The sequence below is a fragment of the Peromyscus eremicus genome, unplaced genomic scaffold (assembly GCF_949786415.1).
Source record: "Peromyscus eremicus unplaced genomic scaffold, PerEre_H2_v1 PerEre#2#chrX_unloc_1, whole genome shotgun sequence".
Classification (NCBI taxonomy): domain Eukaryota; kingdom Metazoa; phylum Chordata; class Mammalia; order Rodentia; family Cricetidae; genus Peromyscus; species Peromyscus eremicus.
The window spans coordinates 2,180,733-2,207,032 of record NW_026734288.1 but is presented as its reverse complement, the minus strand read 5'-3'; the positions used below and the strand labels follow the sequence as shown (position 1 = coordinate 2,207,032).

The 26,300-nt window shown below is 39.5% G+C and overlaps 1 protein-coding gene across 4 annotated transcripts; it reads left to right on the top strand.

Annotated features, from left to right (window-relative positions):
- The first annotated feature begins 579 nt into the window (after positions 1 to 579).
- LOC131900983 (vomeronasal type-2 receptor 116-like) lies at positions 580 to 26,108 on the top strand. 4 transcript variants are annotated; one of them, XM_059252287.1, is made up of 6 exons: positions 580 to 785; positions 14,868 to 15,147; positions 15,524 to 16,330; positions 17,178 to 17,398; positions 18,162 to 18,295; positions 24,939 to 26,108. In XM_059252287.1, the coding sequence occupies exons 1-6, from the start codon at positions 580 to 582 to the stop codon at positions 25,841 to 25,843; spliced, it is 2,553 nt and encodes an 850-aa protein (XP_059108270.1). In that variant the 3' UTR covers positions 25,844 to 26,108. The 4 variants fall into 4 exon arrangements, with proteins under 4 accessions (XP_059108270.1, XP_059108271.1, XP_059108273.1 ...); XM_059252288.1 differs by having other exon boundaries at positions 17,178 to 17,402; positions 18,172 to 18,295; XM_059252290.1 differs by lacking the exon at positions 17,178 to 17,398 and having other exon boundaries at positions 18,172 to 18,295.
- Positions 26,109 to 26,300: the final 192 nt, after the last annotated feature.

Genomic DNA, 26,300 nt, shown 5'->3' with positions numbered 1-26,300 from the left:
TGACTAGCATACATTTGCACACAAGCTACAGCATGAACAACATTCAAGGCTGAATGTTGTATGTGGTACTGCCCTTCCCTATCACAGACAAAAAAGTACAAGTCCCATGATTCAGCTCAAGCTCTGAATGACACAGGCACTTGATGATCCTCTCACCTCTCACTAATACAGAAAAACTGAGGAAACCCACTGAAATGATCTCCAGTGGTGTTCATGCACATGGGTGTTGAAACAGGACAGGAGCCCCAGCTGCTCAACAGGAGAGTGTCCCTGGGGCATTGACACTCTGCATATAAATGACATCATAGCACCTGTGGCTGCAGACTGTAATTCTCACAACATGTTTTCCTACCAGTGTTTATGAAAGGTGGCAGACCTCAGGTGCAGATCCTTAGGCCAGAAATTTCCAGATGCATCCAGGAATCATGACACAGATGGGCATATGGGAACTGCGATCTACACACATGATCCCCATGCGGCTAGAGGAAGAAAACAGGCACTTAGACTTAAAGGCATGTGTCATGTTGGTCTGCAGGAGAAAAGGGTTTCACCTCTGCTCAGTCTTAGATCACGGGAGCCATGGGGAAGCTGTGTGCTCTCCTGATATCCCTCTTGCTCCTGAAGTTTTCTCTCATCTTGTACAGTTGGACAGAAACGAGCTGCTTTTGGAGACTAAAGCATGCAGAAGAGGATCATGGAGGTTTAAGGAATGACTGTGAGTTTTTTCTTTACCTGTCTCCAGAACCGCCCGAGGAAGATTTGTATAATAATATGACGGATTTTATGTAAGTCATTCACTTCTTCAATTCCAGCATCAATGTCATAAGTTACAAGTTTGTGTAAGAAAACTCAGGGAGTTCTGTTCTGTGGTTCCCTCTGTCATGCTTGAACCACAGAAAATTTTCTCCTTTATTGATCACTATTTTGGTATTTTCTCATGCATTTTTATTGTACTGCAGTTTTCTTAGATTAGATTCCAATTCATTAATCTGGAAGGTGAGAGAGACGGGTTTCTCTTTCTTGTCTCCTCATGGTTCTCCTGATTGTGAAAGCTGTCATGGCCCAGGGTCTCAGAATAGGACATGAAAACACAAATACAAACAACTGGCATGAGTTCCCTGTTTAGAGGCTGTGTTACAGTGTCTCTTCAAGTGTGTGCAAAGGATTCCTCCATTAGTAATTGTAACCAAACCATTCATAAAGAGGCTTCTTAATTTTGGTCTCTAACCAGAGTGCAGATGTTCACCCATAGAAATAGAAGTGTGTGACTAGTATATAAGATGGCAGGTCAAGTATTACATAGATATGTGTGAGTAGACATAGACATTACTTTAAAAATCATCTCTAAGCCGGGCAGTGGTGGCGCATGCCTTTAATCCCAGCACTCGGGAGGCAGAGCCAGGCAGATCTCTGTGAGTTCGAGGCCAGCTTGGTCTCCAAAGCGAGTTCCAGGAAAGGTGCAAAGCTAACACAGAGAAACCCTGTCTCGAAAAACCAAAAAAAAAAAAAAAAAAAAAATCATCTCTATACCAGTCCCTGATGTTCTCCAGCTGAAAATGACAATGGATAAAATAAAACCATGAGCTGTCAGATTCTATACCAACCCAGTTTTATTTTGCTTCACTTGTGCCCAGTCACAGATTTGGGGCATGATTAATATCAGATAGGTGATCGATATTCCTTAGAGTTAATTAGTAAACGCAACATGAAGAGAATTATTGGAGAACTAAAATATTCTTACGAGAAAAAAAGATGAAATTTATCAATGAGGTTTTCAGATCCTATGTGTTAGATGTTGAAACTGGTAGAAGCAGAGCAGAGATAACAGGGACATAGTATTGAAATTCCTCATCTTTGCTGATGTATAATGTGCCTGGGCCTTTTTGATCCATGTACTGAGGTTCTTTGTGCTTTCTCATGGGAATTTTAAAGAATGTATTGCAATTGTTAGCCCTACTGTCCTGGGCACACTTTCATTCTGATGGTTGCTTCCCATTATTGTTTTTCAGTTTCAGGTCAGCAGGGTTGGCATTTCTGTCACCTCCTCTTTGATATTCTACCTCGTAATGAAAATTTTTATTAATGATACTTTAATAAAGTTATTTGCATGGCTGATCTTTTATTGCAAAATGTATTGAACCAAACTTAAACACACATCACATAGCTTTTAGGGTCTTTCACATAATTTTTACATATAAATAGCATAGAACAATAAACATAGAAAACCTTTCTATCTCTACCAATGGAAACAAAACATTTGATGAACTCTTAATTATCATAGGTACTTATTGTATTCAGCATAACTTAAGATGAGGCACAAACACTCATGTCAAGGAGGACAAGGCAAACTAGTAAAAGGAAAATGGGCTGGGCGGTGGTGGCGCACGCCTTTAATCCCAGCACTCGGGAGGCAGAGCCAGGCGGATCTCTGTGAGTTCGAGGCCAGCCTGGTCTCCAAAGCGAGTTCCAGGAAAGGCGCAAAGCTACACAGAGAAACCCTGTCTCGAAAAAACAAAAAAAAAAAAAAAGGAAAATGGTCCCAAGCAGGCAACAGAGTCAGACATACCCTGAATCCCACTGTTCAACGTCCCACAAAAACTGAAAGGTAAACAATCATAACATATGCAGAGGACCTAGCACAGAGCCTGCAGACTCTGATTGTCACATCAGTCTCTGTGAGCCTGTAGGAACCCTTCTTTGTTGATTCTATGAACTGTGTTCTCCTGGGGTCCTTGACCACTCTGGGCCTCCATCCTTCCTCTCCTTCTTTTGCAGGGTTCCCTAACTCTGCCTGTTTTTCAGGTGTGGGTCTCTGCACCTTATCCGATTAGGTGCTCAAGGTAGTCTTTCTGATGATGATCAGACTACACTGTTCTATGGATATAGTAGAGTAACATTAGAAATCATTTCATTGACTTCTGTCTTTCCTTCCTTCCCTCCTTCCTTTCTTTTTCTTCTTTTGTTCTTCCTTTCCATACTTTTCTTTCTTCCTGTTAGTCATGTTTGGTTTTACTCTACATTTCTGAGCCATCCAACTTGCAGTTGTCTTTCTCTACTCTCTCCTTTCCTCCATGTGTCCCACACCTGATCCCTCCTGTTAACATCTCCACCCATTCCCAGTCCAAGTGCAAAAATCTATTCAATTTCAGCCCTCTGTTGATTTCCTGTCATCAACTTCTCTTCTGTGTGCTTGCCTGTTTTTTTTTTTTTTTTGAGCTGTCAGATGTGCTGTGAAGTAGTTAGTGTGGTATCTAATTGTTTTCATACACACCCTTAGTGCTGGCATCACTTTCATAATGTCTCATAAGTTTTTGTATATTGTGTATTCATTTTCCCTGAACTACAGAAAGTCTTTAATTTCTTTCTTTAGGTCTGTCTTGATCCAGTAGTCATGTAATATAGTGCTTCTTCCACATGAATTGTCATCTTTTGGTTGTTGTTGAAATATACTTTTATTCCATGAGGGTCAGATAACAGGGTGTTATTTCAATGTTCTTATATTTGTTGAGACTAGCTTTGTGTCCAAGTATGTGATCACTTTTGGAAAAATTTCCACGACATGCTAAGAAGATGATATATATGTTTTTCTTTTTGGGTCAAATATTTTAAGTTTCTCTTTCATAGCCTTCAGAGTACCTTCACATGCCAAAGATACTAGAATGTATGTGCAAAGGTTGTATGGAGGCAGCAGCTTAACCTCTGCATAGTCAATGCATTGTATGGATGTCATCTTCAGCAATGAGGCCTTGCTATCCTTTTGCAGGAATATATTATTATCTTGCAAAGAGTTGGTTTTGCTTGGATTTTCCATGGTACCTCATTGACCAAGAACAAAATTGTATGTAACCCAGTTCTAGTCCTGGAAGCATTATTTGGTGAGTGGGGTTGCCAGTTGGAACGCCATCTCCCTCATAATTAGGAGACATCATCAGGATCACTTTCACATATTTAAGAAAATATTCACTGCACTGGATTTCCTTGTCACTCCTTAAATTCCCCTAAATGCTACATGTCTTTGCCCACATTCCCTCCCTCAACTGTTTTGCCTCCAGTTTGTAGTGGTTTTTGCTTACTTTGGGCGATATGGCCCAAAGTAAGAAGTGCTTCTTGCCACTGTATGTGACCTCTTAAAAGGAGAGGAAAGAGTGATCATGAAGTTCTTCTCTGTTTTACCCATTTATTTTATCTTTTATCCTCCTTTTAAGAGGTCACATACAATGTCAAGCAGCACTGGCTTCTTTGGGCTCCATAGTCCCAGGTTATGGGCAAAGCAAATACCCTTATATTTCCTCCTTTTTTGTCTCAATAAGAAGGTTCTAAACCTAATGCAAACTATATACATTAAGAATGATTATCAAATGTTATCCAGGAAATACAAAGAGTAAATCACATAAAGAAAAATGGAACTACAACTGACAAAAACAACATCAAACAAGAAACACATGCTACATGTCTGGATCATAGGTAAATGGCCAATTGTCAAGATGATTCCAATAGCTGCCCTAGCCTTAATATACTAAGTTTAGTATCTAAGATGTTCTTAGCTAAGATATGAGGGGACTATAACTGTAACTATCTAATCTTCAATCCCATCAAAGATCTAAGAAGGAAGATATTAGTACCTGGGAAAATACAAATTGCAAGCAATTACCAAAAAAATTTGAAAATAGATAGAGACAGCTGAAAATATGGAAAGTCACCTAAAAATTGGGAGCATCATTGTGGCATTAATTCTGACTACAGTCCGAGAATATCTGACCGACAATTTTTAGAAGCAGGAATTTTGGAAAACCATCTTACTGTGTCTTGGCAAGTTTCAGAAGTCTCGTTTTCTTGTGTCCCACTCATCCAAAAAGATCAGTATGCATACTGTCATCAGTTAAGGCAAGGGCAGTCTTTGCCCAGGAGGCCATTTTGTGCCAAGAAGAAGACAAACTTATAGAAGGAATGTCTTAGAACCCCAACATTCTCTTGGGAGTAGATCAGTGCTGCCAGGAACTATTGTGCCTCTCATAAACAGAATTATAAATTATCAAAACTATTAAATGCCATAGTCTCTAGGTCTATGAAATATTTGAAGACTACTGTTGCTAGAGTTTTCTTGCCTGGCCCACAGTCAGGACAAAGCTCTCTCACCCGCCAGTCCCACAGCCACTCAGACCCAACCAAGTAAACACAGAGACTTATATTGCTTACAAACTGTATGGCCATGGCAGGCTTCTTGCTAACTGTTCTTATATCTTAAATTAATCCATTTCTATAAATCTATACCTTGCCACTCGGCTCGTGGCTTACCAGCATTTTCCCATGCGGTTTGTCATGGTGGCGGCTGGCAGTGTCTCTCCCACCCAGCTTCCTGTTCTCTCAATTCTCCTCTCTGTTAGTCCCACCTATACTTTCTGCCTGACCACTGGCCAATCAGTGATTTATTTATTGACCAATCAGCAACACATTTGACATACAGACCATCCCACAGCACTTCCCCTTTTCTTTTCTTATAAAGGAAGGTTTTAACCTTTATACATCTCCAAAGTCAGCTTGGTATATTTGGGAATTTGGGCGTAGATTCTCTTACTACTTCCTGCTGGAGGGGGGCACTGTATCTTATGGGGACACAAAGACTATTTTAGGATTATGGAATAGTCCATGAGGGTGTATTGTCTGAGCCAGTTGCCTTGAAACGGTTCTGGATGTTGGATCATTTGGGCCATGGTGTCATCGGAGACCTTTCAGGTGGTCTTGGCTGGTCAAACCTGATGTATCTTAATCTGGAACAAATCCATAGCCTCTGGCTTTCTGTGGAAACAAAAGCAGAGCCTCCTTTCTAAAGCAACATATCCTTACATCCAAATTTTGAAGTCAAGGTACCTTTAAAATATCCATATTGGTTTAACTCAACAACTTTTACGATCAAATGTTTTTCTTCAGTTACAAATATAAAAGAGAACATAATCCAGATTCTCTGTGTGGTAGCCATCTTTACGTGGCTTATTTTCTTATATTAGCTTGAGCCTATTGCTTTAAACTGCAGCCTTCTAAGCCTCAAAAGGCGCTGGTGCTGTGGCTGCTGGCTCCGCCCACTTCAGCTTCCCAACATGGCAGTGGTACCTTTTCTGGCAGCTCTGGGAGCCATCAACTCTCAGAAATAGTGGGTCTATGCTTCATTCAAAGCAGCGTGTAGCACAGAAACCTCTTTTTTTGTTGTTTTGTACTAGCAAAGGCTAAATCTACCACACAGCTTAATGTGCCACTTGTACAGGCCTCATTCCCGCCATACTGCAGGTCGAGGGCACATGCCAGGAACCTGCCATAGTAGCTCAAACATGCAGGCTGCCACTAACTTGAGAGAAACAACTAGGAACTGTTTTTGGCTCTGTTTTAAAATCTTTTTTTTTCCTCAGGTTATAGGTGGAAACTCTTGCTAACACGTTGGGCACCATTTGTCACTAGAGTTTTCCTGCCTGGCCCACAGTCAGGACAAATCTCTCTCACCCGCCAGTCCCATAGCCACTCAGACCCAACCAAGTAAACACAGAGACTTATATTGCTTACAAACTGTATGGCCGTGGCAGGCTTCTTGTTAACTGTTCTTATATCTTAAATTAATCCATTTCTATAAATCTATACCTTGCCACTTGGCTCATGGCTTACCAGCATCTTCCCATGCAGCTTGTCATGGTGGCGGCTGGCAGTGTCTCTCCCACCCAGCTTCCTGTTCTCTCAATTCTCCTCTCTGTTAGTCCCGCCTATAATTCCTGCCTGACCACTGGCCAATCAGTGATTTATTTATTGACCAATCAGCAACACATTTGACATACAGACCATCCCACAGCAGACGACATATCCATCTGACCTGATTTCCTGTAAATCTGGAAAGCTTACCTAACTTAACTATTGATATGACAAGCATGGGTGACTATTAATCTGTAAGTCTTACCTCCCTAAATAACTTAAGGACTCAGGTTTCACATAATCCATATAAGTAATCTGTAAACAGATATAGCATATATGGACAGTGACCTCAAAATTGTGACAATACACAAAATATCTTAAATAGAGTTAGAAATGTACTTTTGTGACTTCTTTATACATGCTCTTTTACTTACCTGATTTTGGATCAGATAAATATATAGTGGAAATTGTGCACAAATTATTTCCAACATTTTTTACATGAAATATTGCCCAGGGTAAGGCAATTTAACCTACCCTGGGGGAATAACTTCAACCGATATCTCTTAACTGCCTGAGAATTACTATAAGTAGGTACTGTGAAGGCAGATATTTCCCTGTGCTTTTCTTGTAGAGATAGTGTTAAAAAACAGTCTTTTAAGTCAGTAACTATAATAGGTCATCTTTTAGGTAACAGAGAAAGCAAAGGTGTTCCAGGCTGTACAGATCCCGTTGACTGAATGACGTTATTGATGGTTTTCAGATCCATCTGCATTCTCCATTGAACAGATTTCTTTTTAATCACAAATACAGGAGAATTTGAAGGGCTGGTAGATTCTTCAATATGCTGAGCATTTAACTGCTCCTGAACAAGCTGTTCTAAGGCTTGTAGTTTGTCCTTTGTCATAGGGCATGGTCCAACCCTGACAGGTTTACCAGCTAGCTATTTCAAAAGCAGTGCCAATGGTACCTCTGAGAGGTATATTGTTTAATGGTGGTTGTGCTCTGTTTGTGTACAGCCTGAATGGTTGGAGGCTATATTTATCATATGTCATAATATTATTCCAAGAAACATAAATTGGTCTATATTCCACTTCTGAGATTGGAGAAATGTTGATCTAGGTATTCCATTGCTGAAACGTATCTCTGCCACAAAGATTCACTGCTACATTAGTCACATACAGCTTCAGCCTTCCCCATTGTCATTCTGGCCCTATGCATTCAACATATCTTGTGCTTTGTTTTACCCGAGATGGGGTTCCAATCCTTAGAAACTGGACATCTGCCTTTTGAAGAGGACAATCCGGATGCCATGATTTTGGTGTAGTTATAGTGAGATCTGCACCTGTGTCCTCAAAGCCTTCTAGAATAATGTGATCAATTCATACTCAAAGCTTTGGTCTTTGTTCTTTTATGGAGGTCTTCCAAAATGTTTGTTTTATCATGTTTTTTTACAGTTTTTGATCAGAGCTGTTCTATCATCCAGTGCATTACTGTGCTTTACAATAGGTCCTGGATTATTTTATTGTCCTGTGGAGGAATTTCCTCCACAATGACTGGAAATGACTGGACCACATTCAATCTGGGTGCCTGGAGGAGGCCCTCTTAGGTGTTTTCCAATGGTAAAGGATTGCCATGTGTATCTCTTGTCGATCTGCATTCATTAGTCCAGTGTCAGCCTTTGCCACATCTTCTGCATAATCCAGGAGGTTGAAGTCTCCTGTTTGGGTTATTTCTATAAGAAGCATTGCTTCTAGGAGCACCCTGAGTGTAATTTTTTCTCATGACCAGGTGTACCACAGTTAATGCCTACTTCCACATTTTCACTCTCCCATTCCCAGTCAACCCATAATTTGTATTCTATTTCTCCACCCCCATTGCAATCCACATGCTCTCTCGTCATGTCTTCTATACCTCTTCTCTCTGAGTCTACAGTCTGTAGCTGTGTTATCATGTATTAAGCAAATAATATCCACATATAAATGAGTATGGACCATATTTATGTTTTGGGTCTTCATTATCTTACCTAGAGTAATTTTTTTCTAGTTCATCCCATTTGTCTCCCAATTTCATGGTGTCATTTTTTTAACTGCTGAGTAATACTTCATTGTAGAAATGTACAATACATTTTCTTTATCAATTTTTACATTTAGAGACATGTATGTTGTTTATATTTTCTGGCAAATAAGAATAGAGCAGCAATGGATATGGTTGAGAAAATGTCCTTTTGATAGGATGAAGCATCCTTTAGGTATATTCATAAGAGTAGCATATCTGGATCTTGAGATAGAATAATTCTCATCTTCATGAAAAATAACTATGCTGATTTCCATATTGGCTGTATAAGTGTCCACTCCCATCCACAATGGAGGAGTGTTCCACTTGCTTTGCATCCTCATGAGGGTGAACTATCATTTATTTTACTGATCTTCAATATTCTGACAGATATAATATGTAACCTCAGTGAAGTTTTGATTTACATTTTCCTGATGACTAAGGATATTGAACATTTCTTTAAAACTTCTGGGACATGTGAGATTTCTCTTTGGAGAATTCTCCATAGGGAAAAGTGTCTGGCTAAAGAAACCCACCCTGAATCTGGATCCCAGAACTAGGGAAAGATGGATCAGATCAGGACAGAAAGAAACACAGTTTGGCTCAGTCAGATCAGAGCCATCTCTGCCCCTGGCTAACTGAGTTGTGAAACCAACCAATCACATAGCAGGACAGTAGAACCCTGGGCCCCAAGTCAACCCCTCATTGACTCCAAGACATCCTGTGTAAACTGCCCTGCCTGGTCAGTTAGGAAAAAAGTCTGTTCTCTCCACTCTGGTAGAGGAAGGTACTCTTCTGGACTTTTCCTTGCCGAATAAATCTTTTTCTCCAAAGAGTTTTGGGTGTAAAGATCTTCATTCACTGGCATAGAGAAGGTCACTGGCATAGAGATATCCCCCAGTGGACAAAACAATGGAGAGCTGAAAGAGTAGGCCCTCTCAAATTGTACCAACTTGGATCCTGAGACCCCAGATGGAAACCAGCTCCAATGAAGTCAACATTTGGGTCATTGATTACTGTCCTTTCTCCTCACCATCTGTCATACCTTTTAACATATAACAGGCTTCAAATATTACCTCCCTCTCAAGTTCTCTCCCTTCAGGTGGCTTTGGTGGAGAACACACCAATGACTTTTCAACCTTGTCCACCTCTTAACATCTCAAACCTTCTCTCCCAACCAGTCCTGGAATACTTACCATCACACTCATGCATTGAGACTCTAAAAGAGTTACTACACTATCTGATACATACTCAGGAAAGAGCACTACCTCTGGTTACTTATACATGGTATACAGATGGCAGTACCTTTATAAACAAAGAGTACGTGGAGTAGGATATGCAATTAATTCACATACCATAGTGGTCAAAACACCATATCTTCCAGCCCATACCACAAATCAGTAGGCTGAATTGATAGTTCTAACCATGCATGTCAATTATCAAAGAGACAACCCCAAAAACTATATACAGACCACCAGCCTGCTCCTTGTCTCAGAATAATGAGACCTCATCAACCTGTCAAGGATCATGCCCCACCCTATCAGGCCGTGCCCTACCTCTTCTCCTTCTAATTCTTCCCACTCACTCATATTGCTATTAAACTCTACATTTGGAGATTTAAGGTTTAGGAGACATATGCCCAGCTGTTAAATTGGACCACTCATGTGGTAGGGTCTGGAGACTGCTGGAAACATAATGCATATGCAGGAAACAACTCTGCCTGTAATAACAAATGGAGAATCTTTTACTTTCTGATTAAGGACCCATGGCATTCTAATTGAAAAATGGGAGTTATTGGGAAACTTTACTATAGCATCTATCAAATTTGCCCACCAGATATGCTCAAATTATAGAGGGCACACATTCCACTCCCTCAGACCCTAGGAATGGATAGAGTAGAAGTGGTACAACATCCTCAAAGGCTCTTACATCCTCAATGTCACCCTCTTTTTTTTTTTATGATAGCACCTCCTTGTCACATCATCTCTTGTTTCAGACCCTAACTACCACATATCAGCTATTGAATGATGCTCAGGCTGACAATTTTGGAGAATGCTGGTTATGAGTCTTCCAGAGTCAAACACTCATCCATCATTTGTGGCCTCACCCATTGTCCTATTAGATTCTCCCACCTTACCAATTATTAATTACTCCAAGCCAAATTTCACCATTACCCCTTATGTCTCTCACATTCTCTTTGGCATTAAAGACTGCTTTAACTCCTCAGGAGTACACTTCATGGGTACTCTGGATTGTTCAGAATGCAATAATACCATTACCCTTGGTACTAATACCCAGCCCCTATGTCCAAACATTCACAATGCCTCTATTCTCTGTGGTACTCTGGTTTATCACTGTTTACCTGCTAGGTGGTCTGGGACTTCTGCCCTAGTATTCCTGTTTCCTAAATCAGGGGTGATACCTGGTGAAGAACCCTTGCCAATTCCCATCACTAAGTTCATAGCAGCAAGGCATGACAAACAAGCCATCCAAATAATACCCTTCCTAGCAATCCTGGGCATAACTGCATGTATAGCCACTGGAATAGCAGAACTGATTACTTCTCTAGCTATTTATAATCAGCCTTTCTCACAATTCATCCAGGATTTCCAAAAAGTAGCTCAGACCATCCTTACTCTTCAGGAACAAATAGACTCACTGGCCACTGTAGTATTAAAAATCAGAGAGGATTGGGTTTCTTAACAGCAGAAAGAAGTGGTCTTTGTCTGTTTCTTGGGTAAGAATGTTGCTTTTATATCAATCAATCAGGGTTAGTGAAAGTTAAGACCCAACAACTCCAAATGCATCTTCAACTCAGAAATAGCTTGATGCCCCTAGACAGTAGAGCACTAATAGTCAGATATAGAAATGGATGCTACCTTTCTTATCCCATCTTTTCTTCACTTTCCTGGTTCTACTATTTGCACCCTCCCTCATAAACTTCTCGGCTAGATTTATTCAACAACAGATCCAAAATATTTGGGACCAAACTCTGAACATGTTAATATTACGGGATTACCAGCCACTGTCAACAAAGCCAGACATCTGCAGAACCTGGTTACATCTTGAGGAGGAAGATCAAGATTGTACCAAGAACCTTGATGCCACAATTCAGCAGGAAGCGGTCTAATGATAACTTTGCCCCCTTTCCAACCTCCAAATGCTTATTTCCCTTTTCAATCCCCAGCTGCTTATTACCCTTTCCAACCCCCATCTGCTTATTTATTACTAAAGAAAACAAGGGGGAATGTAGAGAAAAGAAGGTGGCTAAAGAAAGCAACCCTGACCATGAGCCCAAAACTAGGGAAAGGTGGATCAGATCAGGGAAGGAAAAACACAGTTTGGCTCAGTTTAGATCAGAGCCAACTCTGCCCTTGGCCAAATGAGTTGTGAAACCAACCAATCACAGAGCAAGACAGTAGAACCTTGGGCCCCAAGTCAACCCCTCATTGACTGCACCCCCAAGACTTCTTTATGTAAACCACCCTGCCTGGTCAGTTAGAAAAAAAATGGCTGTTCTCTCCACCCTGGTAGAGGCAGCCACTCTCCTGGACACCTTCTTCCCAAATAAATCTCTTTCTCAACAGAGATTTGGGTGTGAAGATATTCATTCACTGGCATAGAGAAGATCCTTGCTGAGATGTCCCTCAGAGGCCAAACAAGGGAGAGCTGAAAGAGCAGAGCAAGGAAGAGCTGAACAGAAGATCTTTGCTGAGATGTCTCTCAGTGAACACAGAAAGAGTGAGCTGAAAAATAACACTTTTCTCTGGAGTTGGAGGAGATTGCTACATTTATGCAATGGTTTCCCCTTTTGCAGTGTGAAGTAAAAGAAGCATCATCTTGGGCTAGAGAAGCAGAGCTCAGCTAGGAAGCCCCCTTAAGTGGATACAGAGCAAAGCTCAGCTGTAGCAGCTCTCCAAGAGAGGAGCAAGATTGCTATATCCTGCTGGGAGATCATCCCCCTTCACACCATTTATACTGTGACTTTCCCAAATAGTCAGTATACCCTTGCCTGCTGAAACAGTTACAGGCATGACTTTCTTGGGAAGTCAGAAAAATTGTCCCTTCCAGGGTTTGGCTGCTTTTTTGCAGTTCCAGCAGTCAGAGCTCTGCACAACAGCTCCAGGTGTCCAGGAAACCTTCAGGGCAGATCTGTTGTTCTCAGCAACTCCAGGTGTCCAAGATACCTCACCTTCCAGGGCTGAACTTTCTCCTTGAAGTTCAGCCATCAGAGCTATTCCGTGCATCTCCATTTGTTGCCTGACTCCCCAGGTAGAGAGGACACCTTTCCCAGAGTTTCAATACTCACGTTTTGCTGCTAAAATCAGGGACTAAACCCAGAGTTGTTGCAACCAATTTACTTACTTTCTCTCTTTACATTTGTCCTCCATTTTTAATTAGATTATTTAGTTTGTTGATGTCTAGTTCAGTTCATTATATGCTTTGGAAGTCAAATCATTATATATTTAGAAATCAGTTTTTTATATTTTGTCTGATGTGGGGGTTGTTGAAGACCTTTCCCTATTTTGTAGGCTGCCATTTGGCCCTATTGATGGTTCTCTTTGCCTTACAAAAGCTGTTCAATTTCATGAGGTACCATTCATTAATTTTCAATCTTAGAGCTTGCACTATTGGTATTTTGTTCAAGAACATGTCACCTGGCCGTGCGCTCAAGGCTCTTTGCAACTTTCTTTTCTATCAGGTTCAGTGTAAGTTGTTTTATATTGAGTTCTTTCATCCTCATGGACTTGAGTTTTGTGCATGGTGACAGATATGGATCTATTTGCATTCATCTATATGTTGACACACTGTTATGTCAGCACCACTTTTTTGAGATGCTTTCTATTTTCCTTTGTAAAATTTTGGTTTCCTTTTCAAAAACCAGGTGTCCATCAGTTTTTGGTTTAATATCTGGACCTTCCAACTTAATCCCATTGGATAAACTCTCTGTTTTTATCCTAATACCCTGTGTTACCTGTGGTTTTTATTGTTATAGCTTTGTCGTGGAGCTTGAAATCAGAGACAATGTTAACTACGGGGTCATTTTATTGTAGAGAATTGTTTATCTATCCTGTTTTTTTTTTTTGTTTTCCCATTTGATATTGAGTATTGTTTTTTTTCAATATCTGTACAGAATTGTATTGGAATGTGATGGGAATTGCTTTGAATCTATATATGGATTTTGGTAAGATTGACATTTTAACTATGTTAACTCTACCAATTCCTGAGCATGGGAGATCTTTCCATCTTCTGATATTTCTTTCTCTTTCTTCAAATGCTTGAAGATTTTTTCATGCAGGACTTTCATTTGCTTGGTTAGAGTTATACCCATATATTTTTTTTTTAATTTGTGGCTATTGTCAATGGGGTTGTTTTTCTGATTGTTTTTTCAGCCCATTGATCATTCATATATAAGAGGACATGGGATGTTTTTAAGTTAATCTTGTATTTATGCACAACACTGAATGTGATTATCAGCTGTAGCAGTTCCCTGATAGGATTTTATGGTCATTTATGTATACTATAATAACCTCTGCAAATATTAATAGTTTGACTTCTTCGTTTTATATTTGTATACACTTGATCTCTTTTAATTCCTAGTTACAGCATGAGCTTGGGAAGAGCAGGAGACTTCTACATTGGGTTGAAGACCAGGATCTATTGTGTGATTTTTTTGATATACTCAATATGGTCAAGACACTTTTACATATGAATGAAAATTTTAATGAATAAAATCTGCACAACTTTAATCCTTCTTTAGTTATCCTTTAACAAATTAAGGATAAAGCGCCATTCTGTAGATATATGGTTCATGTAATTGTTTTTTTCATGTTTCTCTAGAGAATGACAATCACAAAACAAATGTAGAGCAGACTGAATGTCTAGGCCTGTAGATAGCATTCAGGGATCACAAAAGCCCCTTATGTATTTTGACAAAGAGAAAACTGTTATCTCAGAATGATCTATTTAGATGAGTTCTGGAAATGATTTCACCTATAAAGATCACTTTTTCCATACCCTGACATGAAGAAATCCAGAATTAATATACAAATTTAGAGGGGGCATAGAAAAAGGTTTATTTCATTGGCTTTGAACATTTCATATTTGTAATATCCTCTATGATGCTCTTGTGTCATTTTTAGAGTACCGACAGAGAAATTTGAGTTTTTTCTGGCATTGATTTTTGCTACTGAAGAGATCAACAGGAACCCTTACCTTTTACCCAACATGTCTTTGCTATTTTCCATCCTTGTTGGCCTGTGTTCTAATACAACAGAAGTAATTGATTTAATATATTCACCACAAGCAAATTTTTCAATAATTCCTAATTATGAGTGTAGAAATTTTATATGTGATGTATCACTTATAGGACCATCATGGAGTACCTCTATAAAAATGACAACCATTATCACATCTCCCAAGGTATGACAGAGTGGTACAAATTAGAGATAGCAGCTTGTCTATGCCAATCCCAAGCTTTTACAGAGAATGAATGGGCAACATGAGTTGGTGTGTGCTAATCTATATCTTCTAAAGGATTAAGAAATCACTTTTTGGTATGTCACCAACATTTCTTTGTATTACAAAAATAAATGAATTGGTGGGGTGCAGAAATGCAAAACCTTTGTTGAACATTCAGACTTGTCATAAATATTCTAGAATCCAACTCAACATTGACAGGTTTATCTAGCTGTCTTCTGTAGGAGGTCTGGAAGGTGAGTAATACAACTCATATCTATGAATGAAGTTTCTGCCTATTATATTTCCTCACATTGCTTTCTTTGTTTTTATCCTTCAGATTTTCTTTGGACCATTTCATCCTCTCCTGAGTGATAATGTCCTATTTCCCTATGTCTACCAGATAGCACACAAGGATACATGTTTGCCCAAGGCCATGGTCTCTTTGATGCTTTATTTTACATGGACCTGGGTAGGGCTGGTTGTCTCAGATGATGACCAGGGGATTCAGTTTCTCTCAGACTTAAGAGAAGAGATGCAAAGAAATGGAGTTTGCTTAGCTTTTGTGAATGTGATCCCAGATAACATGCAATTGTACACAGCAAGGGCTGGAATATATGACAAACAAATCATGGCATCATCAGCAAAGGTTGTTATTATTTATGGTGAAATGAACTCTACCCTAGAAGTGAGCTTCAGAAGGTGGGGCTATTTAGGTGTACAGAGAATCTGGGTCACCACCTCACATTGGGATGTCACCACAAGTAAGAGAGATTTCAGCCTTGACCCCTTCCAAGGGACTGTCACTTTTGAAGAGCACTGTGGTAAAGTTTCCAAATTTAGGCATTTTATGCAAATATTGAACATTTCCAAATATCCAGTAGACATTTCTCAGATGAGAACAAAGTGGAATTATTTTAACTGTTCAGTCTCTGAGACTAATTTTAGCTCAATGAATTATTATTTGTTCAGCACTACAGTTGAGTGGTTATCACAACACAAATTTGACATGGTCATGAGTGCAGAAGGTTACAATTTATACAATGCTGTGTACGCTGTTGCCCACACCTACCATGAAATTGTTTATCAACTAGTAGATTCTCAGCCTATAGCTGAACTCAGAGGAATATTCCGTGACTGTCATCAGGTAAATTATCTTACTTTCCATCATTCTTAAGTCATTATATTACTAAATGGCCCCACAAGTGTTCATATAAACTTGTCATGGACTGTTCTATCAATACAAAGAATTATCAAATCTCCCTAATATGAATATTTTATGTCAACAAATCGACTTCATAAGATTAACACTCAATGGATGACAACTATTTGTATGTGAAGTAGGTATTTTTGTGAGAATGTATCTCAACATTTTAACAAATGTGTTTAATATTGGAAATAGTCACTGAAAATGTTATCATAAAATCCTTAAGTGACAACTAAAGAAGAATTTCTTTCTAGAGACACAAAATATGTATTAATAAATGTCATAAATAATTATTTATATGAAGTATCAATGTTGACAAATAATGACTGCTTGGTGTTAATAATTTTACTTTTATCTCTTATATGTATAATGTATTTGCCTGATATGCATTCCCTCTATTCCTTTCAAAAACTTCCAGTCCTCTCCCTGCTTAATTACACAACTTGTCTCTTTTTAAAAATAATTTTTGCTACACACACATACTCAAATTAACCCATACACACTTAAGTAAAACCATCCCTTTGGACAGTTTCCATGCAAATAACAAATGTTCAGATCTCTTTAACTATGTTATTATTTGATAACATTTCTTCTATTTGCACCATGAATAATGCATATGAAGTGTAACAAAATGTAATTATACATGAGATATCTTATATTAACTAGATAGGATATTATCAATATTCTTGTCTTTTCTGGAACACATTGAAAATTATGGGTCATTCACAATGTCACTTTGCCTTACTGGATAAGCATAGGTAATCATTTAATTATGTATCTCACTTAGATGGCTTCTTTGTTGAAGAAGAGGGTATTTACTAACCCTATTGGAGAGCTGGTGGACATGAATCTGAGAGAAAAACTGTGTGCAGACTATGACATATACAACATTTGGAATTTCCCACAAGGCTTTGGATTAAAGGTGAAACTAGGAGGTTATTCCTCCTATTTCCCACAGAGCCAACAACTGCACATTTCTGAAGACTTGGAGCAGATCATGGGAGCAACACTGGTGTGTACACAATCATTTTCATTCCTTGCAGTACATCTGTGCTATAAAAATGTGTGGGATCAGAGTGATGGCTTGGTGGTTAACAACAGTCTCTGCTCTTGGGAAGGGCCCAAGCTCAGTTCACACAGCTCTGTTTTTGATGATTCACAACTTCCAATATGTCCAGGTCATGGTGATACAATCCTTTGGGGATCCATAGACACCAAGAGTTGTATTTCAATTCATCTCATACCACAGAAACAGATATACAAAATAAAAACACAATATGTAGATCATTAAAATTTTATAACTAGATAGAAACCATTAAATTTTGTGATTCTGTGTCAACATCTTTATAGCTTAATCAAGGATAGCATGCAATTGTTTCCAGAAACATATTTCTAAATCCCAAACTTTCATTTAACATAAAATTTTAAGCCAGTGAGAGACTCCTACCACATGCCCAGTTTTTTCATTCTGTGACTCTATATAATCCCACTCTGTCTTCTCCCCCACCCAATTTATCATCCTTGATTTTGATTTTAAACCCTTCGGGAGCAATGCATGCCTCCTAAGCAAGCCTTTTGGATGATTTTGATCAGGGAAGACACAATTTCTAATCTCTATAATCAAACTTGATACATACAATGTGACTCAATGTAATAAACATTGTGGGTCCTTCAACTTCATTGCAGGTATATAGAAAATGCTCAGATACCTGAATATGATATGTAATGTGTGATAATAGAAAAATATTTGAAACCTGTGTCTGTTACTTTGTTCGTTTCAGCTTCCGACTTCTACATGCAGTGTGACATGCACTCCTGGATTCAGGAAATTTCATCAAGAACACGCAGCAGACTGCTGCTTTGACTGTGCCTGGTGCCCAGAGCATGAGGTTTCCAATGAGACTGGTATGTGTTTGTCTGCAGAAGACATTGCTGAAATGGAATATCTTCTCCTTTCAAAAATAGAATAGTCCTTGAAGGAAACTGAAGACATAAAATATGTGATTTTAATAGAATGATTTCTCTGATATCAACCATAATAAGAACTCTGGGAGGAAATTGAACTGTCTTCCTTAAATAACACATCTTGCTCACACAATGAAGGTTACACAATCTATATTTTAAAAAAAAAACTTTTTTCAATAAAAATTTTGCAGTCATTTTACACACCAATCAGAGATCCCTCTCTTCCCTCCTTCAGCCTCCCCCCCAACTTAACTCCATTCCATACAACAAGAAGGGAAGGCCTCCCACGGGTAAGCACATCCAGTAGAGGCAAGTCCAAGCCCTTCCCCTGGCTCAAGGCTTCACGAGGTGTCCTATTATAGTTAGTGAGCTCCAAAATAGCCTCTCATGTATCAGATGGATTCTGTCCTTCCTCCAGGGGGCCTCAAAGCAGATCAAGATACACAACTGTGTCATGATGCAGAGAGCATAGTCCAATCCCATGCAGGCTCCACAGCCATTGATCCCACTTTCATGAGTTTCCACAAGTTTGGTTTGGACATCCCTGCATGTTTTCCCACCATGGTCTTGATGTCACTGCTCATAGAATCCCTATTATCTCTCTTTGACTGGATTCCTGGAGCACTGCCTGGTGTTTGGCTGTGGATCTCTGTATAGGCTTCCATCAGTTACTGGATGAAGACTCTATGATAACAGATAACTAGAGCAGACCAGTTCAAGCACCCTCACCACTATTTCTAGTTGTCCAAGATGGGGTCATCTTTGTGGATTCCTGGCAACTTCCCTTGTACCCACTTTCTCTCTATTCCCATGACATTTCCCTCTATCATGGTATCTCTTTCATTGAATTCTCTCTCCATCACTTTTCCAGCTTGACCATCCCATTCTCTTATTTCTCATCCTCCATACCCTATCCTTTATTGCCACACCTCACCCCCAGTTCACTCATGGAAATCTCAAGTATTCCCCTTTCCTAGGGTGATCCATGCATCCCTCTTTGGGTCTTCCTTGTTAGTTAGCTTCTCTGGAGCTGGGGTATATAGTCTGGTTATCATTTCCTTTACATCTCGTATCCACTTATGAGTGAGAACATACCATGTTTGTCCTGAGTCTGGGTGACCTCACTCAGGATGAGTCTTCAACAGTTTCCTTCACATGATTAATATTTTTCATGTTTTTCTTAGGTTTCTTTAAGGGAATTATTGATTTTTTTCACATTTTTTGTTTGTGTTTTCCTCAATTTTTAAGGGAATATTTTATTTGCTCTTTAAAGGCCTCTAGTATTTACATGAATTATCTTTAAGGTTACTTTCTTCTGCTTCTGCTACATTGTGATGTTCAGGTCTTGCTGTTGTAGAACAGCTATGTTCTGGTGATGCCATATTGCTCTTTATGTTGTTATATGTATTTTTGCACTCATATCTGCCCTTCTCTTCCTCCAACAGGTGCAAGTGGTGCCTGTGTCTAAGTGAGCTGCTATGGTCCACTCTGTGTCTGTCTTAAACTTAGCTCTTGGTCTAATTGGAGCTGACAGATTCTGTATCTCAGGGAGCTGCTCTTGGTCCAATCCAAGCTAGGTGATTCTGTGAATCAGGGAGACACTCCTGGTTTTATCAGGGCTCTTCGTCCAGTCAGAGCTGACAGATTCTGTCTCAGGAAGCCACTCTTGGTCCAATGAGAGATGGCACTTTGGTTTCTGTGTCTCAGGAAGTTACTTGGGTCACAGGCAGATGGGAATTGGGGTAGGGTGGGGGTCTTGTAAATTGCAGGGTCTAATGGATGGTTTTGAGCGGGGCATGGAGGAGCTTTCTCTGCTGGACTGCAACTGGGGCAGAGGTGGGTAAGGGTTCCCAGGACTGGCTGTGTCCAAGGGCCTAGATCCTAGAGGCAGGACTCACTGGTTGGGAGAAGAGTCCCTCACTCCAAAAAATGTTTAATGAAATCCAGAAATATTTTGTAATTTATTCTACAAGAATTCTTTGAACACAGTATTGCTACCCATATGTCTAATCTTCCTTCACCATTTGTATGAATTGAATTTAAAACAGAATCAGCCAGTCCACATTATTGTCCACCTGGCACACAGCTTATCACTGATGAGGACCAGAGAGAGTTTCAGACTCTTGTATTTAATAAAATGTATTTAAGATCTTAAGGAATAGCTTACAGAGCAAAGCAATTACTGTGAAATGATTGGGATGAGTATTCAGCTCCCAAGAATACATCCCAAGATGTGATAGTATTCTTCAGCAATCACATCCTACCAAGAGATAAGAAAAGTTTTCAGAATAGCCATAATCTTGCATCTCATCCAGGTTGGAAAGTGCAGTTGGGAACAAAAAGAGACTTACTAAAAGAGAGGGAACTGAAGAAAAACACCTGATGATTGTCTTATGAACTGCAAATACATGCACAGATGCATGTGTGCTTACACTAACATGCAAAAAATCACTCAAAAAATCACGTGTGCACATTTATGCATACCATGTAAACATGAGCATATATTTAATTTAAATCTTTTTTAGTTTAAAATTAATTATGTCCCTTTCATTTCTCTTTTCATTACCAGCATTAGCCTCACTTGAAACACAGTGACATGTCTACTCAATTCTCAAGTCAATAGCAAAAAGACAAGGAAGGTAGATTAAATCCAAATACACTATATGTATGGATGAATTTTAAATACAATGTTAAAAATATTTAAATTTTTATGTTGTAACATATTCAAAATTCATGAGTTGTTTGGATTTTTTTCTAATACATAGATGAATAGTGGCAAGAATCAAAGTAAATGTAAAATTATAGATATCCACATACCAGACATCATTGGAATAAAACATAGTAGAAAAAGTACATGTCCTTTTGTCCAAATATTTATATTAAACTTTGATGTTATGAACTTAAAACTATGGGCATTTTGGTGCATGAGAGTACAGCTTTCTTTAATGGAAATATTGATTTATGAAAACAGTGTGGACCTGAGAGAATTGTCAATCATTGACTCTGTATGAAGATACAAGACCAACGGCACAAGCAAAATACACATACATAGCATCGTATCCCCTGCCTTTGTGATCTGGGCATGCTGTCTTAGTCAGTGTTCTATTATTATGAAGAGGCACCATGAGCATGAACATTATTTTTTGAGGAAAGCATTTAATTGTGGCTCACTGACACTATCAGAGGTTCAGTCTATTGTTGTAATTACAAGGACCCCGGCCGCACACAGGTAGATATGGTTCTGGAGAAGTGGCTGAGTGTTCTCTTTCCAGATTCTCAGGCAGAAGGAAGAGAGAGACACTGGGGCTACTTGTGTTTACTCAGAAACCAAAGCCCATCGTCAATGACACACTTCCTCCAAAAATGTCACAGGTACTCCCACAAGAATAAATCACTTAATCCTTTTCAATCATGCCTTTCTCTGGAGAACAAGCATAATAATCTAGGAGCCTGTGGGGGTCATTCTCACTCAAAATCCTATATAATGGTCTCTGGTCCCCCTAGGCTCATAGGCACATCATAATTTAAAATGCATTTCGTCCAAAGTCAAAAGTCCAGCAGGACAAACTCCAAATTCTGCATCTCCGTGTATATTTTAAAGCACTCTTCAGATCTCCAATACCTTCCTGTTTTGTTGATTGTACCAAACTACTCTCTCTTGGGCTGGTTCATCACCCTATCTGCAAGTACCTTGTCAGGTGCCTCATGACTCTGCCGTGTCCAACATCTTGGGATCTCCAATGGTGATCTCCAATGGGATCTCCAATGGTGCATGAGAGTACAGCTTTCTTTAATGGAAATATTGATTTATGAAAACAGTGTGTACCTGAGAGAATTGTCAATCATTGACTCTGTATGAAGATACAGACCAACGGCACAAGCAAAATACACATACATAGCATTGCATCCCCTGCCTTTGTGATCTGGGTATGCTGTCTTAGTCAGTGTTCTATTATTATGAAGAGGCACCATGAGCATGAACATTATTTTTTGAGGAAAGAATTTAATTGTGGCTCACTGACAGTATCAGAGGTTCAGTCTATTGTTGTAATTACAAGGACCCCGGCCGCACACAGGTAGATATGGTTCTGGAGAAGTGGCTGAGTGTTCTCTTTCCAGATTCTCAGGCAGAAGGAAGAGAGAGACACTGGGGCTACTTATGTTTACTCAGAAACCAAATCCCATCGTCAATGACACACTTCCTCCAAAAATGTCACAGGTACTCCCACAAGAATAAATCACTTAATCCTTTTCAATCATGCCTCTCCCTGGAGAACAAGCATAATAATCTAGGAGCCTGTGGGGGTCATTCTCACTCAAAATCCTATATAATGGTCTCTGGTCCCCCTAGGCTCATAGGCACATCATAATTTAAAATGCATTTCGTCCAAAGTCAAAAGTCCAGCAGGACAAACTCCAAATTCTGAATCTCCGTGTCTATTTTAAAGCACTCTTCAGATCTCCAATACCTTTCTGTTTTGTTGATTGTACCAAACTACTCTCTCTTGGGCTGGTTCATCACCCTGTCTGCAAGTACCTTGGCAGGTGCTTCATGACTCTGCCATGTCCAACATCTTGGAATCTCCAATGAAATCTGTGCTTCACCTTCCCTGCTTCTGTCAAAGGTACCTTTTGGCCTCCATGTAGGGACACCTTGGACAAATACCTGTCCTAGTGACCTTACTTAGCTATGGATGGAGGTTCCACACCTGCCTTCTTCTATCCTTTGCTCAAAGCCAGAACCATGTGACCAAATCTTGCAATGTTTTCTGCTTATTAGGATGTTTAAATACAGTTTTACCTGATTTTTATTTTCAATGATTTCTTTCACCAAAACCTAATGTATTTCATTTCACAAGTTGGAAGCTTAGCTCAGTGCATTCTTACCTTGATGTTGTCATTTCCTTTATTCCATTTTGCAACAGGCTTTCCTTGAAATATTTTATCTCTTTAAGCTCTGAAATTACCTGGATTACACTTCCTGGGACTCCTTTTCTTCTCAAACCATTTATTTAGTATTTTTCCATGCTCACCTAGCTCCTTTTCACTATGGATTTGACTAAGAGTGACAATTAATAACCACATAAGGAAGTGAATGTTGCTCAAGTTTTCCTGGTCTTGCCTGGCTTATGATCAGGACAAATGTCTATCACTAGCCAGTCCCACAGCCAAGTAAACACATAGAGACTTACATTACTTATAAACTGTTTGGCTCTGGCAGGCTCCTTGTTATCCAGTTCTTATATCTTCAATTAACCCATTTCAGTTAATCTGTATGACGCCACATGTTCTATGGCTTTACCTGTTGCCTTTACATGTTGCTTCCTGGATGGCAGGATGGCATCTCCTGACTCAGCCTTCCATTTCCCACAATTATCTTCTCTGCTTGTCCCACATATCCTATACTTTCTGCCTGGTTACTGGCCAATCAGTGTTTTATTTATCAATCAATCAGAGCAACACATTCACAGCATCCCCAGCAAGACAACACTAGACTGTCTTAAAATTTCCTCAATTTTCCTAATTCAAAACTCTTCAGTTTGGCCTCAGACATATTTTTGGACTGGAACAAGTAGGAACTACACTCTTAGTCAAAATATAAAGGAATATCATCTGAGCATTTTGCTAATTTTTATGCCTATGAAACTGCTTGAGTTTCAGAGGTTCCCACTGTTCAAATATCCCTCAGGACTACTTTCCATGATCCCAATAGCATGGCCAATGAAGCCTTACTTAAAACATTCAACTGCTTTCCTAATCCCTAGTTCCAAAGGCCACATTTTGGCAATGAGAAGCATGGCTGGGCCTGTCACAGTAATATTTCACTCCTCCCTATTATTTTTGTCTTCGTGTGTGTTATATTACAGTGAAGAGACACCATAACCATGACAAGACTTATGAATAAAGCATTTAATTGGGGCTTGCTTACAGTTTTAAACCATTGTCATAATGTCAGAGAACATGTCAGAACAGAGACAGACACAGTTCTGGAGAAGATGAGTGTTCTACATACAGATCCACAGGAGCATGAAAAGAGAGGCACTGAGGTATGCTTGAGCTTTTGAAAAAATGAAAGCCCATCCTCAGTGACACACTTCTCCCAACAAGGTCAAACCTACTACAATAAGAACACATATTTTAATCTTTTCAAATAGGTCCATTCCCTAGTGACTGAGCAATCACATCTCTGAGCATATAAAAGCCTCTCTCACTTTATCCACCACACATTCACAGTACAAAGATCTGTAGATAATAAGTATAATGTTTGAGAATTTAATCTGAGCTGTTTTTATTACCATTTATAAGCCCTAAGAAACCAAGTTATTCCTTATTTTAAAAACTTGCATAAATATGCAAGTTGATAACTGGGAATAAGAAGCTACTCTGTTCCCTTTATGGTAAAGGTGGTGATTTCCATCACCAAGGATGAATTGCTACAGAGCAGCCTGACCTTGCTGCTCCATATAGCAACAAGGAAAAAATTATCAATGAAGACAAAAACAGTTATTGAGGTATCCACTGATTAATACAGACACTAAAAGATTAAGACTATAATGATGGAATTTTTAATTTCCTTCTGCAGATGTGGAGCAGTGTGTTCACTGTCCAGAGGATCAGTATTCCAACCCAGAGCACACACGCTGCCTGCAAAGACATGTCTCCTTTCTAGCTTATGAAGACCCATTGGGGATGACTCTGGCCTGCATGTCCCTGTGCTTCTCTGCCCTCACGGCTCTTGTTCTTGGTGCTTTTGTGAAGTATAATAACACTCCCATAGTGAAGGCCAATAACCGCATTCTCAGCTACATCCTACTGATCTCCATCACAATCTGTTTCCTCTGTTCATTGCTCTTCATTGGGCATCCCCACATAGTCACCTGTATCCTTCAGCAGACCACATTTGGAGTCTTTTTCACAGTGGCTGTGTCTACAGTCTTGGCCAAGACTATTACGGTTGTCTTGGCCTTCAAGCTCACAACTCCAGGAAAAAGAATGAGAGGGATACTGGTATCAGGGGCACCTAAATTTGTCATTCCCATCTGTACCTTGATCCAATTCATTCTCTGTGGAATCTGGCTGGTCATGGCCCCTCCCTTTATTGACACAGATACACACTCTGAGCATGGACAGATTATCATTGTGTGCAGCAAAGTTTCAGCTATTGCATTCCATTTTGTCTTGGGATACTTGGGCTCCTTGGCTCTGGGGAGCTTCACTGTGGCTTTCTTGGCCCAGAATCGTTCTGACAGATTCAATGAAGCTAAATTCCTGACCTTCAGCATGCTGGTGTTCTGCAGTATCTGGATCACCTTCCTCCCTATCTACCACAGCACCAAAGGAAAGGTCATGGTGGCTGTGGAGGTGCTCTCCATCTTGGCCTCCAGTGCAGGGTTGTTAGGGTGCATCTTTGTCCCAAAATGTTATGTTATTTTCATGAGACCAGATTTAAATTCTCTTCAAAAGTTCAGGGATAAATCACTTTACTGATCCATTCCTAGTTTTAAGACTTTTAGATGACACTTAAAATATCTCTGTTCCATTTCCTTGGGGTGACCCTCTCTTCCATTCCCAGCTTTCATCATTTCCTATCCAGTTTATCAAGTTTCATAATGTCATCTTTGTTGACCTTACATTTTGGTGATAATGTGGGTGAGACTTTACTGTATACATTCTGCTCTTCATAGTACACATATTCTCATAGGAATCTCCCTCATCTTCAGGCTTTCAAGATCTTTCCTTCCTTCTTCAATGTTCCCTGAGCCTTAGGTTGGGAGGGTTTTGTAGATGGATTGATTGTTTGGTTCTACATGTATATATTGAATGGGAGGAATCATTCATAAATGGACCCTGCTAGTCTTTATTCCCACCTATTTTTCTATGTGTTATTCTGAAGAGTACTTTCTAGCAACTTGCATGCTAGTCAGTAGGGGAAAGGCTTCTACTT